Raw genomic sequence first — 16,662 nt, 5'->3', positions numbered from 1 at the left:
AGCCCCAGCAGCAAGGGGCCAGCCCTTGAGGGAGGAGGCTGCAGCGGTCAGACAGCAGGAGGGATATCTTTATCCAGAGCCAGACACTGAACCTGTTGGAATAGATGGAGAGAAGGAAACAGCCTGTATTATTAACAACAACAAGGGACCAGATGGCTCCTTAGAGCTCTAGTTTGTTGGTTTAAAGCTGGCTCACCTTGCAATTAAACAGTTACTATCTAAAGGGCCTCTAGCGGAGAGGTAATCACAGACTGAGTTCCTTTATCAGCAGACCAGTCTCCAGAACGGTCAAGCCAGCACTAAGTTCACTATGTAAGGGCTACGTGGCATGTCTTTCCAGTAACACACGGGATTATGACACATCCCCTCGCTCAGCTTGTGCTTCTCACCAAAGCAAATGCTCAAGAGTGGGCCTTTAAAACAGATTTTTAGGAGAGTCAGGTGACTGTAGGAAGTAGATCTGGCCCCGGTCACCTGGGTTCATCAGTAATGACTGAATAAGAGATGCAGCAAGAGGGCCCCTTTTGCAGCTACAGAATATTTATTTCTTCCTCCTACTCCCTAGGACCTCATTTATTTGCCTTCCAAAGGAAGAGTCAGTACAGAGAAAAGCAAAAGCAAAGGGCTGGGTTTGTTTGTTTTTTTAAAACTGAATCAGATACCTGCTCATCTGTCAGGCTGGCCTGGTTGATTGGCTGTGCAGAAACTCATGCTAGAGAGTCTCATTATCAAACTGCCACAAATCAGAACACCTGAATTGCCTTCTCTTCATTGAAATATCAGCTCTGACCCTCTTCTCACTGTGGGCTCTGAAAGGGGTAACCCCACTGAAGGCAGCTGAGTTAGACCAGGATAAGCAAGAATAGAATTGGGCCTGCTGTTTGGACATCCACTGGCTCTGCAGAGACACAGTGCTGGCACTGGCGTGACATCAGCAGTGGCATGGACGGGGCAAGATCTGCCTACGGAAAACTCAGGCTGTTTGTCAGTAAAGGGGCAGCCTTCAGTCACGCTGTGTTTTGGGAACAGACAAATGGATAATGGAGAGTTTGAACTAGAACCAGAGATGTTTCCCTCTTCTCCCCTACCCTCCCATGCCACTTTGTTCCCTCTGAAAGGCCCCATCCAAGGCAGCCTATCTCTTCACTGCACTGTAAGAGGGAGAAGACCCCAGATAGAATGCCACCACAGTGCCAGGCCAGATGATCAGAAGGAAGGGCGAGAGACCCTCCGACTGGATTAAAATTCCCCACTGAGGTCCACTGGTTTAGCCATGGCTGGGAGAAAAGTACTGGCTGTTCAATAAGTCACGTTATTCCAGCCTTGGCTGAGGTATCTGCCTCAACAGGAAGAGAGCGTTGCTTAGCATGGAGCAGGAGCACCTGTAGTTCTGAACTGAAGTTCAAATTCACTGCTGTCCATAGCATCCCCTTAGAGCAGCATATGCAAGAAGTCATCCAGAGGACACATGTAACCAAACGGGACAATTCACAAGCTATGGACAGGAAAAGCTGTTTTATCTGGCATGTTGGGAGGAATGGGGGGGTACTGGTAAGTGAAAACGTCAGTTAACTAAGAGGGAGGGAGTTTGGATGCAGGAGGGGACTCAGGGAAGCAGGTTGGGGTGCAGGGTGCCAGATCCAGGGGGTGCTCACCTCTGGCAGCTCCCCGCAAGCGGTGATCTGTCCTGGTTGCTCCTAGGCAGAGGTGCGGCAGGCGGCACCGCCTCCGCCTGCAGATGCTGCCCTGTAGCTCCCATTGGCTGTGGTTCCCAGCCAATGGGAGCTGTAGCGCTAGCACTCGGGGCAGCGTATGGAGCCACTTGCTGCGCCTCCGCCTAGGAGCGGCCGGGACAGGTGGGGCTTGCGGGGAGCTGCCTGAGATGAGCACTCCCTGGATCTGGTACCCTGCACCTGCTCCTGCCCCCCAACCTGCTGCCCCAAATCCCCTCCTGCACCCAAACTCCCTCCCAGAGCCTGCTCTCCACACCTCCCGCGTGTCAACCTGCTGGCCCCACACCAACCGGACTATAAACCAGAATTTCAATGACAATCAGAAATGCTGGTTTATAGAGCTTTCCAGTTGGTGAAGTGCTGGATAAAACAGCTTTTACTGTATATTGTTATCACATACTCTGTGGAGAGTTGGTCCCTATTGTGCATCAGATCACACAGAAATTGCTCCTGCACCCCCAAAAGCAACAGGGGAAGGTGAAAATTTCACAACTACGGATTCTGAGACATTTCCGTTGGAACTCTTTTCTACCACTAACTCCCCAGCATATTTTAGTGCATGTAGCTAGCCTACATTAATGAACTCAGATGCCCCCAAAGCTTTAGCTACACATCACCCAAGGAGGACAGAGACAATGACTTCTCTAGCCAAAATACCTGTGTGAAAGGATCTTTGTTCAGAGTTTAGAGATTTAACTCATGTCCAGACATGAGCTCAGGTGAAGTTGGTGCCAATACATTTGTGCATTGTCAACTCTACTCAGCTGCAGATGCTGGTCAGAAAAGTTTCCATTTCTTATTACCACTACGTCCAAGCCAAGCGGGGCTCTGTTACAGACCCCCAAAGTTGTTCCTTGAAGTACAGCAGCTGAAACTTGCACCTTAGCTACCCTTTGTAAGCCTGGACGACTAACCACAAGGTCTCCATTTCATACACAGCTGAGGTACCTCACCAGCTCATTTAGCATGGGGTTTGTAATGCTTTACAAAAAACACACACACAGAAGACTTAAATTACACCCCATGAGCGGGAGATCGCATAGCAGCTGATCATTATGTGCCAACAGTGACCCACTTAATAATAATGACACCTTACTCTGCTTCCATCAGACGAGCTCAAAGCACTTTACAAAAAATAAATTAAACCTCAAAAATACCTGTGAGATTGCTATTCCCATTTTACAGATGGGAAAACTGAAACCAAGTCTCAGGGGCTTGTTCAAAGCCAATCAGTCACAGAAGCCAGATCTCTTAAGTCCCAGGCCTACACTTGATCTATCAAGCTGACATTCGGTTGTAAGGGGAAAAAATAGTAACTGCTAAGGGGAGGTACCAACTGGTACTGACAGACGTATACTGCCTACACTGCCACAGTTTAATCACTTCTCCATTTGAGCACAGCTCTGTGGGGTCTAATCAGACTTGGATCTCATCTAGACTGCAAGGGCAGCCTCTGCACTGGCACAATACGTCCCCTCCCAACATACAATCATACCTGAAACTTCAACAGCATCACATCTCTGATGATTTAGAACTGCCCAATAAGCTTCCAAACCACAATCACCTCGCAGTAACAGGAAAAAGTAACCTTAAAGCAAAATGAAACATAGCAATTGATTGTATTTCTAGATTAATTTTTCATTAAATAAAATTCTGGTGTAGATGAGGGGGCGGGGAGGGGCAAAGAGGGGTTATTAAATACTAATAAATTGGGAAAGGAGGTTCAAATCATTCTGGCCTTCCCATAATGGTGGAAATCTCTAATCCTGTTCCTTCTGAGCGGTCTTCTCCCATCTACAATTGTGCCACGTGCTTCCAGGAACACTAGGTATTTCCTAGTAAAGCAGGTCCAGGGCAGAAATACCAGTGTAAGAGATTCTGCAGATAGGCAAAATGCGCACTCCATATTGGAGTTTTGCACAAAAGGGACAGAGGGCTCATCACCCATCCTGGAATTTGGGGGGGGGGGGGAAATCATACTATAGTGTGTCCCATTTCCCAACCGCCACAGGCCCACAAATGTCAGTTTAGGGGCCTATGAGAAACATCATTATGTTGGGATATGGGTTGATAGCAGCTGAAGTCCTGTTAGATCATCAGTTCTCTCCGCAGGAGATGGTTCCCCATCACGGGTGGGAAGGATACACTTTTCCTGTGTTAACAGTAGTTTCTATTTATTTGGTTTTCCGGGACTTTCCATTGAATTAAACATTTCAGGGTCAGCATTCTCTGAGCTGGAGCCCAGTACTGACTGTTCTGCACTGTAGCTAGCAGGACATTTGAAAATAACCCACAATGCCAATTTTAACCGGACATGGGGCAGTTGGAGATCACATGATGTCCAGGGGTTGAAGTAAGGAGGAGCAGGGTGGGAGATAGGCTCAAAAAGTGCAATCTCTCCCTGGCTTGGGATAACAATGCTCCCTGACAGCTGTTTCTCCTTCTCTCTGCCTAGTGTGGTGAAAGCTCTCCCTCGCCCACTTCAATCTACTGTGCCTCCGCATTGCCAGGTGTCAAGGCCAATTCGACCATGTCACAGGGGAAGAGACCTGGAATGAACCCTGGAAAGGGGGTGAAGAGAGACAAAGGAGCTCTTCACTGGGACACCCTTGATAGTTCTCTTGAGTTTCCTCCTGATCAGTATGCAATAGGCAGCATAGTCCAGCGGACAAGGCATCGGGGGACCTGGTTCTTGTCCCTGTGCACGGTCACTGACTGGCCTTGAGCCAACCACGTCCCGTGCCTCAGTTTCCCCCATCTGTAGCGTGGGGATAATGACACTGCCATTGCCCCCCCCCTAAAGCAGTCGGAGGCAGAAGCGGGCAGGGTTATTACCGGAACTTGTGCTCGCTGGGGTCGGGAGCCGGGCGGAGAAGGAAAGGGAAAAATGCAAACTACAGCTTTCCCGGGGGCTGCGGGGGCCGGAGCGCGGGCGCCACAGGGAGCCAGACTCCGCCGCGGGGGCAGGGGAAAGGGACGGGTCCTTTGTGGGGCAAGATTTGGGGGCTGCGCAGCGTCTCCCACCACCTCCGAGCCCCCAGCGTCGCCCCCTCCGCCCCCATCCCCATGCGCCCCCGAGCCCCCGTACGGCTGCAGTGCCCCTAACCCCACCGCTCTCCAACCCCATCCCTGTGCACCCCCAGCCCCGCTTCAGGGCCCCCCACCGCCCCTCGGAGATACCCTCCCCGCCTCCGGCTGGCGGGGCCGGAACCCCTCTCACCGCTGCGGCTCCGGGCTTCTCGGCGGCGGCGCTTGGAGAGCTGGGACCGGGGCCAGATACGCTGCCGGCCCGCAAGCGCCTGCCCCGGGCCGCAGCTCTTATCCCCCGCCGGCCCCAGGCGCTTTGTAAGGCTCGGTCACGTGACCCGCCGGCTTCCCTTCCTGCAATCCCGGGCCGGCTCGCAGCCCGTCCGCCCCTCCCCGCCCGGCCCAGACCGCCCGGCAGGGATCCCCGGGGCACACGGGTTATTGGGGCACATACCCCCCCAGGGCAGTGCCCCCATGTGCAGTTACCCCCCAAAATACCTGTGCCCTCCAGGGGCAATAACCCGCACCCCCAGGGCACAAAGATCCCCCCCTGGGGCAATAGCCCCCCTGTGTGCAGTTACCCCCCCCCCCAGGGGAAATAACCCGCACCCCCAGGGCACATATATCCCCCTGGGGCAATAGCCCCCACCTCCTGTGTGAAGTTACCCCCTCCAGGTAGGGTTACCACCTTTGAAATGCAAAAAAAAAAAAAAAAAAAAAAAAAACCAGCCTCCCCCCCACAACAAGACAACTCTGCAACCTCCCCCCTGCCCTTCAACAGCCACTTACAGTGACTCAAACCCTCAGACGCGCGGTGCGCTTGCATGTTGGTGGGCAGACAGCTGCTATATTTTTCACTGTTTTTGATAGTTCAGTGGTTTAAGCATTGGCCTGCTAAACCCAGGGTTGTGAGTTCAATCCTTGAGGGGGCCATTTAGGGATCTGGGGCAAAAATCTGTCTGGGGATTGGTCCTGCTTTGAGCAGGGGGTTGGACTAGATGACCTCCTGAGGTCCCTTCCAACCCTGATATTCTATGATTAAATTGCAGAAATGGGAACATTGCAGCCAGCATCTTTAGCTAAACACAGAAACTTTTAACATTAGCTATCCCAGCGTATTGTGATAATAATGCAAATCTTTAAACCCACGTAAAAAAAACCTGGCAGATTTAATTATTTTTCTGGCAACTGGCAAATCCATAAAAAAACAAGACATGCTGGTCAACTGCTGGCCAGGTGGTAACCTACCTCCAGGGGGCAATAACCCACATCCCCACGGCACATATACCTGCTCCTAGGGCAATAGTGCCACTATTGCAAGCACACAATCCACCCCTGGGTGTAATAAACTCCAGGTCCTCAGGCCTAGACCCACCAACCTTCCTGGGGACAGTAACAGCCCAGGAAGAAAAATCCAGGGACTCATCCCTTTTCCCTCCCACCATGCTATCTAGGGAAAGACTAGTTCTCTTCCCTCCCCCACTAGTATCCTAAAAGGGGTCCCTTTGGGACTAAAAGGATTTGAACTACGCACATTGGGGGTCTTGTCTGCGTGCATGTATTTTTTTATTTAATTCTTCCCCATTTGCTCTAACATCAGTGCAGCTCTACCAATGGTAGGAGCAGTGAGAGCACTAGGCCCTTACTTTTTTACCATGTGTCATCTAGACCTGCTCTGAGCAGGGGGACCAAACCTATTAACTAGCCATAAATATGAAATGTGATGGGGGGAGGGGAGATCAAACAGGTCCAGGGACAACACCCTGGCGAGGATCCCTGCCCCACCACCTCTAAGTGCTGGGAGGGGAAGGGTGCTCGGTTTACTACCAGGGTGCTGGCCCTAGACCCAGTTGGGCTCTTTTTGTTGTATCAGCCACTGGTGTACAGGTGTCTGATAAATGTGAAGCTCCATCCCCTGGCAGCTGACAGAGAAAAAACTTTTGGTTTCCTCATCCCAGCCCCCAACTCCAGAGCCTGTAAAAACACACCTTTTTGCAGAGAAGACATAGTCTTTGTTAGCGTTTGGGGCTAAAGCCCCCATTGGGGTGCCTGCGGCAGTTCACACCTCTCTCCTTTGTTTCAGGCTGCCTGCAGACTCAGGCAAACATCACAGCATCCGTTCACACTCACTTTATATTGTGGACGTTTCCTTTGCAATCACCAGGGACAGAGACTTTTTAAAAAAACGGAGCTATTGGGAACACAAGATAGAAGCCACTGACTAGGCAGGGGAACGTATCGGTTCACAGTGAGCCGGCCCCGCTCCTTTCTAGTGAATAACAACCGGTCACTCGGGTGGGAATTTGGAGACGGTCCCTAGCGCCCGGCGGCGCAGTGAGTGCTTTCCCCATGTTCCCTAGGGCGGGCGCAGAGGCGCATGCGCAGTAGGATGCTCCTAGCGCTGCGGCGGGTTGAGGTCGCTGTCCGGCCGCTCCGCCGCGTTCGCTCCGCCATGGCCCAGTCGGCGCGAACCCCGGGCGGCCCGGCCCAGCGCCCGGCCTCGGTGCTGGGCACCATGGAGTTCGGGCGCCGCACGGACCAGGAGGCGAGCGGGGCGCTGCTGCGGGCCTTCCTGGAGCGGGGGCACCGGGAGCTGGACACGGCCCATATGTACGGGGGGGGCGCGTCCGAGCGCATCCTGGGGGCGCTGCTGGCGGGCGGCGACGGGCCCGCAGGTACGGGGGGGGCGGGGCACGGGGGAGGGGGTCAGAGGGCGGGGGGAGCTGGGCACGGGGGAGGGGGTCAGAGGGCACGGGGGGCGGGGCATGGGGGAGAGGGGGCGGGGCATAGGGGAGGGGGTAAGAGAGGGTGGGGGTGGTGTAAGAGGGTCTGGGGAGCTGGGCACGGGGGTGGGGTATGGGGGAGGGGGTAAGAGAGGGCGGGGGCTTTGGAGAGATGGGGGAGGGGGTAAGAGAGGGCGGGGTGGTGGTGTAAGAGGGTCTGGGGAGCTGGGCCTGGGGGTGGGGCATGGCATGGGGGAGGGGGTAAGAGAAGGTGGGGGGTTGGAGAGGCGGGCACGGGGTGGTGGTGTAAGAGGGTCTGGGGGGCTGGGCATGGGGTGTGTGTGGAGAGGTGTGTATGCGGGGGGGGTAACTGGGGGAGCAGGAGCTGCCCCTGCTGAATACCTCTCTCCCCCCCCCAATGGGCAGTCAGTGGAGTAGGGCGCTTGGACTCCCCACATTCCAGGGGAAGGGGGTGGAATCCCATCTCCTTTACCTGGGCGGCTCCCCAGGGGGGTGCAGTCTAGGGTCTCCCCCTCCCACATGCTGAGGGGAGCGGGGACCCTGCTGGGGCAGCAAATGTGAGGTGTTGGGTAGAGAGATCGGCTCCCAGGAGCCTAGGGGTGCGTGTGTGTGTGTGGTGGGGGTAACAGTCAGGACATTAAGTATCAGGAGGTAGCCGTGTTAGTCTGTATCCACAAAAAAGAGGAGTCCGGAGGCACCTTAAAGACTAACAGATTTATTTGGGCATAAACTTTTGTGGGTTAAAAAACCCACTCCTTCAGATGCATGGAGTGAAAATTGCAGATACAGGCATAAATATATATTGGCACATGAAGAGAAGGGAGTCACCTTACGAGTGGAGAACCCAATACTCCCTTCTCTTCATGTGCCAATATATATTTATGCCTGTATCTGCAATTTTCACTCCATGCATCTGAAGAGGTGGGTTTTTTACCCACGAAAGTTTATGCCCAAATAAATCTGTTAGTCTTTAAGGTGCCACTGGACTCCTTGTTGTTTTAGTCAGAGCATTGGGAACTGCCAAACACCTAGGCCTGTCTCTGTGCACATAATGTCTCCCTCCTTCATCCCACTCCTTGGCCCCTCCGCCAAAGGGCACAGCACTGACTGGCGTTTATGCAGCTGCACACCTGGGGGAACCCCAAAGCACTCAGCGTTGTCAGGCTCCCCAGGTGTCTGGAGCCCAGGTATCACTTGTTCAATTGCCCTTTCCCTTATGTGTGGGCTTTATTTTGCCCTTTGCACTCACGAGTCTCGTGCTCGATGTGCTCTGCATGAGGTGGTGACAGAGTTCACTTTGAAGGTCTTATAAAAACTGTCTCTCTCCAAACAACTTCTCATCTGTGTTACTGGAACACTTTCATGCTTGCAGGGAAAAATCCCTTTAAAATCTCATCACCACTGATGCTGTTTACTTTATGCATTTGGCTTGGACAAGATTTAGGTGCCTAACTTTGCGCAGCCATATTTGGGCACAGAATAGTGGTCGTTATTATACAATATCTGTATTCCAGTAGTACACAGGGGCCACATTTAGGATCATTGTACTAGATGCTGTACATATACACATGAAGATATAGTCCCTACTCTGGAGAGTATACAATCTAAAACTACAGATTAATTTTGTGCTCCATTGTGGGGAAGCAGGGATCCATTGAACTGACTCTGAAATAAATCAGTTATGCTCTATACATCAAGTGAACAGGGGTAAGGGGAAAACGACTGTTACAGCCACTGTGACCACCCAGCCCTTCGAAGAAGAATAACGAGAGAATTTGTGTAGATTGCTGGATTGGGCCTCTAGGATTTTACATGTTCCCTTATGTGGATATTTAGATAAGCATCAGCAATTCTGTAACCCTATTAATTTGGCTTTCCCTTTGTGTACCGCCGTTTGCAGATGTTACCAGTCTTGCCTGGGGCTTCTGTAAACTGGTACCATGTTATGCATGGATTTTAAGTGGTTTGTGCCCCTCCTTATCCCCATCCTTCCTTCACCTAATTACTAAAGATGAAATACAAAATTGGTTATTTTCAATCTGGTTCTGTCTCTGTCTTAGTGAAGATGGCAACCAAAGCCAATCCATGGGAGGGGAAGACGCTGAAGCCTGAGAGTGTCAGGTCTCAGCTGGAGACATCCCTTGAGAGGTTACAGATGAAGAGCGTAGACTTGTTCTATCTCCATGCCCCTGACCACGACACCCCTGTGGAACAGACACTACATGCCTGCAATGAGCTGTACAAGGAGGTAAAGGCAGAGGCCCAAACCTGCGACTTTGTCCACTTGGTTTTTGTTTTGTTTTATCTAGGGCCAGGTCTACACTACCGCGGTAGTTCGACGGCTGGCAATCGAAGTTCCGGTTTCGATTTATCGCGTCTGGTCTGGACGCGATAAATCGATCCCGGAAGCGCTCGCCGTCGACTGTGGTACTCCAGCTCGGCGAGAGGAGTACCGCGGAGTCGACGGGGAGCCTGCCTGCCGCGTGTGGACCGCTTCTGAACCGCGGTAAGTTCGAACTAAGGTATGTCGACTTCAGCTACGTTATTCACGTAGCTGAAGTTGCGTACCTTAGTTCGAATTTGGGGGTTAGTTTAGACCAGGCCTAGGTTTACTTGTGTCTTCTCCTGCTTTCCATTGCAGGGGGTAGTGAGAGTACAGTGGTGAGGGGGCAGAGCTGCACAAGGCAGGGAGGAGAAAAAGCAATGGCCTGTGTGAGGTCTAAACAGCTGGTACCATATAGTATCTCCAGGTGATTCATTTAGTACTATAAATAAGATCTCATAAGTTCTAACAAGCTTTAGGATTTCTGATCTTTGCCTCCTGCTGTAAATTGGTCCTGTGCTGTGTTTGGCATTAACAGGTAGGGAAATGAGTTTTTAAAGGGTGTAAATCCAGCCCTTCTAATTCAAACAAAACAAGGGAAACATTTTTATTCCCTTTGGGTCTTGTAACTCATCCCCATTTGGAGAAGGGGGTGATCAAAAAGGGAATCTAATTTAGGGTCTAAAATCAGTTGACACTCTGTTTCACTATGTTAATCTTAAACTGTGTGTGTAAATACACTCTGCAAGAGACTGGGATTAAATACTCTCTCTATTCCTCTACAGGGGAAGTTTAAGGAGCTTGGTCTGTCGAACTATACAGCTTGGGAGGTGGCAGAAATCTGTACCATCTGCAAGTACAACAACTGGGTGCTTCCAACTGTGTATCAGGTGAGGGTTGCAAATTTAATATGGTCTACCAGACTTCTGCAGCTTTACCCAACCTGGAGCTAGAGAGGCCTGTCCCAGTGCTGTTCAGGTGGGGACTACTCCTTCTCCAGGATGATGTCATGAAGCTTCACCCACTGAGGGCAGCTCCTGGGAAAATTGGAGCTGTAGAGTCTCACTGAGTGGCTTGGAAAGCCCAAGCAAGTCAAAATTCACAAACTTTAACTTTTATTCTTGTTGCAAGAGTCCTGGGAACCTGTCGCTTTATTGTGGTAGTTTCTAGGAGCCCCCGTCTCAGACCGGGACCATATTGTGCTAGTTACTGTACAAACACTGAATAAAAAGATGTTTCATTTAGTCTGATAAGACCTTTTTGGACAAGTGCAATTAGAAAGCAAAGTGAGGTCACTACTCAGACGTAGTTAAGAGTATACGTGTGTGTCATTTGTTCCAGCAATTTCTGGGATGTGAAACTGACAATGTAATGTTTATCAGTACCATACAATGATCCAGGAAATCTGTTCTTTAGCAGGCACCAATCTGTTGTGACCTGGGGACTCTCTGTTCTGACTCCTTCCATATGACACAAAATGTATCCATGGAGGAGGAGGAAAAGGGCTATTCCAGCTCCACTGGAATTTTGCACTTTTGATTTGAATTCAATGCAAATACATCATGGAGCTAAATGGGAGTCAGTCTGTGCTTATGCAATGATGGTTAAATAACTGCTGCAGAGGAACTTGCTGCTGGGACACACATTTCTTCAGGATGTTTGGAAGGGGTTAACATGGGCAGATGCCTGTCTATACAAAAGGCACAGTCCTGCTAATGCCATGAGCACAGATCCAGAGCACTTGGTTTTATCTCTGAATAGTTGTAGACAAGGCAAGGTGAAAGGAAAAGCAGAACCACATTTTTCTGAATGGCAGGTTTCAGAGTAGCAGCCGTGTTAATCTGTATCCGCAAAAAGAACAGGAGTACTTGTGGCACTTTAGAGACTAACAAATTTATTTGAGCATAAGCTTTCGTGGGCTACAGCCCACTTCATCGGATGCATGTAGTGGAAAATACAGTAGGAAGATATATATATATATATATACACAGAGAACATGAAACAATGGGTGTTACCATACACACTATAAGGAGAGTGATCAGTTAAGGTGAGCTTTTATCAGCAGGAGAGAAAAAGAACTGTTTGTAGTGGTAATGAAAATGGCCCATTTCCAGTAATCGACAAGGGGATATGAGGAACTGTAGGGGGGGAAAATAAGCATGGGGAAATAGTTTTACTTTGTGTAATGGCCCATTGTTTCATGTTCTCTGTGTGTGTGTGTGTATATATCTATCTATCTATCTTCCTACTGTATTTTCCACTACATGCATCCGATGAAGTGGGCTGTAGCCCACGAAAGCTTATGCTCAAATAAATTTGTTAGTCTCTAAGGTGCCACAAGTACTCCTGTTCATTTTTCTGAATGTTAGTTAATTTGCCCTGCAGACATGTGGCTTTGAAGTTGTCACTACTAAATCAGGTCCAGTTGGTTGTGGGAAGTTAAAATCTGCGTGTAGCTTTGATGCTGCAGTTCACTCAGGCACCCATGGTGATCAGTGGCAGGGCAGTGACGGGCACGTCAGGAGTGTAGGTACATGGTGCCAACAGTGTTAACAATCCACTAGGAACGGGATTGAGCCACTTCATATAGGTGGCCAAATAGCCATCAGATGGCAACACGTCTTGATCGTTATTAGCCTTCTGGATTATCACCATCGAATAGGGAGCCCTTCCTCTTGCATTAGCACGCCATAAGCTAGCCAGGCCCTACTCTGAAGTTCTAAGTGCTCTTTTTTGTTACAGGGCATGTACAATGCAACCACTCGCCAAGTGGAAACTGAGCTGTTGCCGTGCCTTAGACACTGTGGAATGCGGTTCTATGCCTACAATCCTTTGGCTGGTATGAGCTGGGCAAGGGTGAGGAGGAAGGGTCTGCTAAATGGGGTGGTGGTGGGGGAGAGAACTGAACCAAATAGAACAAAAATAGGCTGGATATTGGCCTGCCCCCCTCTGAATAGGGCTCCCTCCACTTCAGCCAAACTGCCACCACTAACAGTGGGCTTAGAAGTGAAAAACAATGGTGGTGTTGGGGTGACTGGGTGGCGCAGAGGACAGATAATGAGCTATAGAGCCCTCCACCTGTAAGTCACCATTGAATGAGTTCATCTCAATCCATTTCCTAGTTTACCTGTATCTCTGTATCCCTGTATGTCTGTATCCTTGTGTGCCTCCCTTACAAACAGTCCCTGTGTCAGCAGAGATGAAGGATTGAATGGGGCCATGAAAGCTGATCCTTTGCAGGCCAAGGCAGAGGCTACCCATGCTGTGTTCATCTGTTTTCAGGGCTGCCAAGCTGGCACCTTTCCCCAGCACTAGATTCATAAGAGAGATTTACACGAAGTAAAATGACAGCTGTAATGACTCAAGTGTCTTGATGCCAAGAGTCCCTCTTGCCTGACCAGGGCTCTTACTAGGGCAGAGGGCCCCTTCCCTACAAAGGGCTCGTTCTGCTGGGCAGAGCTGAATAGGTGGAGTTTTTACACCCTACATTTCACTTCTTCTTGCCCTCTCCCTTGCTGGGGTTTATGCCTGGGCTGCAGGAGAGGCCTTGTGTACAGAGCTGTAGGAGGTCATGGGGTATACAAGGCTACAGTACTTTTTGCAGGCTGTACAATTCCATCCACCACAAAATCCTGGCCACTGACAATAGCATGTCATTGAACCCCTGCAGGAGGGCTGCTGACAGGGAAGTACAAGTATGACGATAAAGACACGGGCCAACCGACTGGCAGGTTTTTTGGAAATGATTGGGCCCAGGCCTACAGGGACAGGTAAGTTTCCAGATGGTAGAATGGCAGAGAGACGGACCTCTCCTGAGGGTAGAACAGTGGTTCTCAACCAGGGGTCTGGGGCCCATTGGGGGGCTGCCAGCTGGTTTCAGGGGGTCCGCCAAGCAGGGCTGGCATTAGACTTGCTGGGGCCCAGGGCAGAAAGATGAAGCCCTGCCATATGGGGCTGAAGCCGAAGCCTGAGCAACTAAGCTTTGCAGGGCTCCCTGTGGCGTGGGTCCTCCGGCAGTTGCCCCGATTGCTAGCGCCTAATGCTGGCCTTGGCTTTTATATGCTGAAAAACAGTTGTTGTGGCACAGGGGGGCTGTGGAGTTTTTATAGCATGTTGGGGGGGGGGGGGGGCTCAGAAAGAAAAAGGTTGAGAATCCCTGGGCTAGAACGTTACCTTTGATTCAGCCTAGATGAATCACCCAGCGAAGATGCAGGAGAAAATACAAATGACTAAAGTCTGTTCAGTGATTATGCCCACGGGCAGGTGATCTCCCGCAGTTATTGCTGAGCAACTCTTACACTGTCCCTGTACAGTGGTGCTTTGGCGCTCCCCTGCAGCACTCGGGTGGTGGGAATTTGTTAACTAGAGGGATGGTTTAATGATCATAAAGAGAACAAGTGTGGCTTTATTACAGCATAGGACTGAGTAGGGGTGCTTTCTATAGTCTAGTTCAGGGGTTCTCAACCTTTTTCTTTCTGTGCCCCCCCCAAACATGTTATAAAAACTCCACGGCCAACCTGTGCCACAATAACTGTTTTTCTGCATATAAAAGCCGGGGCCAGTGTCAGGGGGAAGCAAGCAGGGCAGCTGCCTGGGGCCCCATGCCACAGGAGCCCCCGTGAAGCCACATTGCTCAGGCTTCGGCTTCAGCCCCGGGTGGCAGGGTCAGGGCCCTGGGCTTCAGCCCCATGCAGCGGGACTTCGGCTTTCTGCCGAGGGCCCCAGTGAGTCTAATGCCCCTACTTGGCGGACCCCCTGAAACCTGCTCACTGACCCCTAGAGGGCCCCAGACCCCTGGTTGAGAACTACTGGTCTAGTTCCAGCTTTGCCACCGACTTGTTCTGTGGCCTTGCAAAAATCACTTAAATAGCTGTGTCCCCCTTTGTGAAATGGGGGATATCGACCTCCCATATAGGAGGCTGAAGCTGAATGTTTGCAAAGTGCTTTCAGCTCTTGATGAAAGGCCTACAAGAAGAACAAAAGGTAGTCAGGTTTTTCTAGCTAGCCATCTAACATCTAGTGCATCCTTAGTACACCAATGGTCTGGTATCTGGAAAGGATGCAGGGGCATGAGCTGGCTGCTGTGAACTTGTTTGCTGTATCTACACAATCTATTATACTAGCTATCTTAAAAAAATAAAATAAATTCTACACCAGTGAAATATAAGTTATTGAGTCCGAAGCCTCAACAGGCAACATTATGCTTGTTAAACAGTGACTGCAGCATCCCTGATCTCTAAGGGAGGTTACCTTTTGGATCACCCAAAAACCGTTTGGGTAGCATAGACCATAAGGGCTGCGTTGGGTACATGCAATAGTCCAGGCACTGGTCTTGGACCTGTTGGAGGTAGGAATGCCCCTTTGTTCTCTTGCCTGCAGTATGGATCCATGTCTGAGTCATAAGAAGAAGCCAGAGATAGTTGAGTTAGTAAAATGAATGCTCCATTAATGTCTCCTTTGCTGCAGATACTGGAAGGAGCACCATTTCCAAGCCATTGCCCTGGTAGAGAAAGCATTAGGGGAGGCTTATGGCTCTAACCCCCCCAGCCTAACTTCAGCTGCTTTACGCTGGATGTACAACCACTCCAAACTTCAGGTAATTGCTTGACTTTAACATAAGACGGTTGATATGTCCAACAGAACCGGAACTCTGCAACTGGATTGCTTTGGTTTTTCCAGTTGCAGTACATCAACAGTGAAATCTGTCTTTTAATCCACTCAGACCCTACTGCTCTGTTCTTTTTGAAACATTACTTTGGTCTTCCAATGCCAGGCCGTTGCACACAGCAGAGTATAGGAGTGAATCAGCTCTACACTTCCTTCTGTATTTTGTCTCCATGGCCTGAAGGAAAGTGGAAGATGTTAAATGCCAGTTGCTCTAGTTTTGATTTTTCTCAGCCAGCCACTTCCTCATGAGGTGATAAACTGGCTTTTCATATGGCCAGGAAATTAATGGTTATGTTCTCTTCCTCCCCCAAAACATCCCTCTGGCCACCCACAGAGCATGAATTGGCAGCCTTTGAGGGGTTGGCGAGACTTGGAGGCACACTGAGTTCTGGCCTTGTTAACAGGACTGCAGTTACGACCTATTTCCCCAAATATCCAGTAGTTGCCAAAGAGCAACATTCAGCTGAAAGACCAACAGAGCTGAAGTCTGATGTTTGTTACGAGATGGGAGGCAAGCTGGTTTTCCTATAAGGTAACTCCTCCCTTTCCACTGCAGGGTCCCCTTGGAGATGCAGTGATCATTGGGATGTCCAACATGGATCAGCTGCAGCAGAACCTCACGTGCAGTGAAGAGGGCCCTCTGCTCCCAGCTGTGGTGGAAGCATTTGATAAAGCCTGGCACCTAGTAGCACATGACTGTCCCAATTACTTCCGCTAGAAAATGGGGGTAGCAAATTTAGTGTGGGGATGGTAACCAAGTATCCTGGCATCTGAGACTTCCTAACTCCTCCCAAAGTGTTTCAGAGGAAACTTCACCCTTGGATCAGGGGTTCCAGGTAGTGAATGTATTGGTGCCACATTGGGGTTTCCTTGCACTAGAGTTGAAGCTCTTTGTACAATCACAAGCCTCACTGTTTCTATGCTGACTTAATGGTAGCTGCACATGGTGTCCAAGCCATAAGGTGTCTGGTTTTTCCTTAAACAAAACTAAAAGCCATAATTGCCATGAGAATGTCCCTTAATAGGGCAGCTCCTATTTTCACCTGAGCACACAAAATAGTGTTGTGATTCAGTGATGTAATTCGTGAAGTCTCCAAGTAGGAATGTGGATATTTGTCTTCAATCAGCTGTCAGAATAAAGCATTTTCTAACTCAGGCCATGCCTGTT

General features: G+C 50.2%; 1 protein-coding gene across 1 annotated transcript; it reads left to right on the top strand.

Annotated features, from left to right (window-relative positions):
• The first annotated feature begins 7,149 nt into the window (after nucleotides 1–7,149).
• On the top strand, nucleotides 7,150–16,662 carry AKR7A2 (aldo-keto reductase family 7 member A2). The gene is made up of 7 exons (XM_065421317.1): nucleotides 7,150–7,435; nucleotides 9,565–9,752; nucleotides 10,613–10,717; nucleotides 12,570–12,666; nucleotides 13,498–13,597; nucleotides 15,294–15,423; nucleotides 16,051–16,662. The coding sequence occupies exons 1-7, from the start codon at nucleotides 7,150–7,152 to the stop codon at nucleotides 16,210–16,212; spliced, it is 1,068 nt and encodes a 355-aa protein (XP_065277389.1). The 3' UTR covers nucleotides 16,213–16,662.

The sequence above is a fragment of the Emys orbicularis genome, chromosome 22 (assembly GCF_028017835.1).
Source record: "Emys orbicularis isolate rEmyOrb1 chromosome 22, rEmyOrb1.hap1, whole genome shotgun sequence".
Taxonomy (NCBI): Eukaryota; Metazoa; Chordata; order Testudines; family Emydidae; genus Emys; species Emys orbicularis.
The sequence above is the reverse complement of the archived record's forward strand: the minus strand, read 5'-3'. Positions and strand labels throughout refer to the sequence as shown.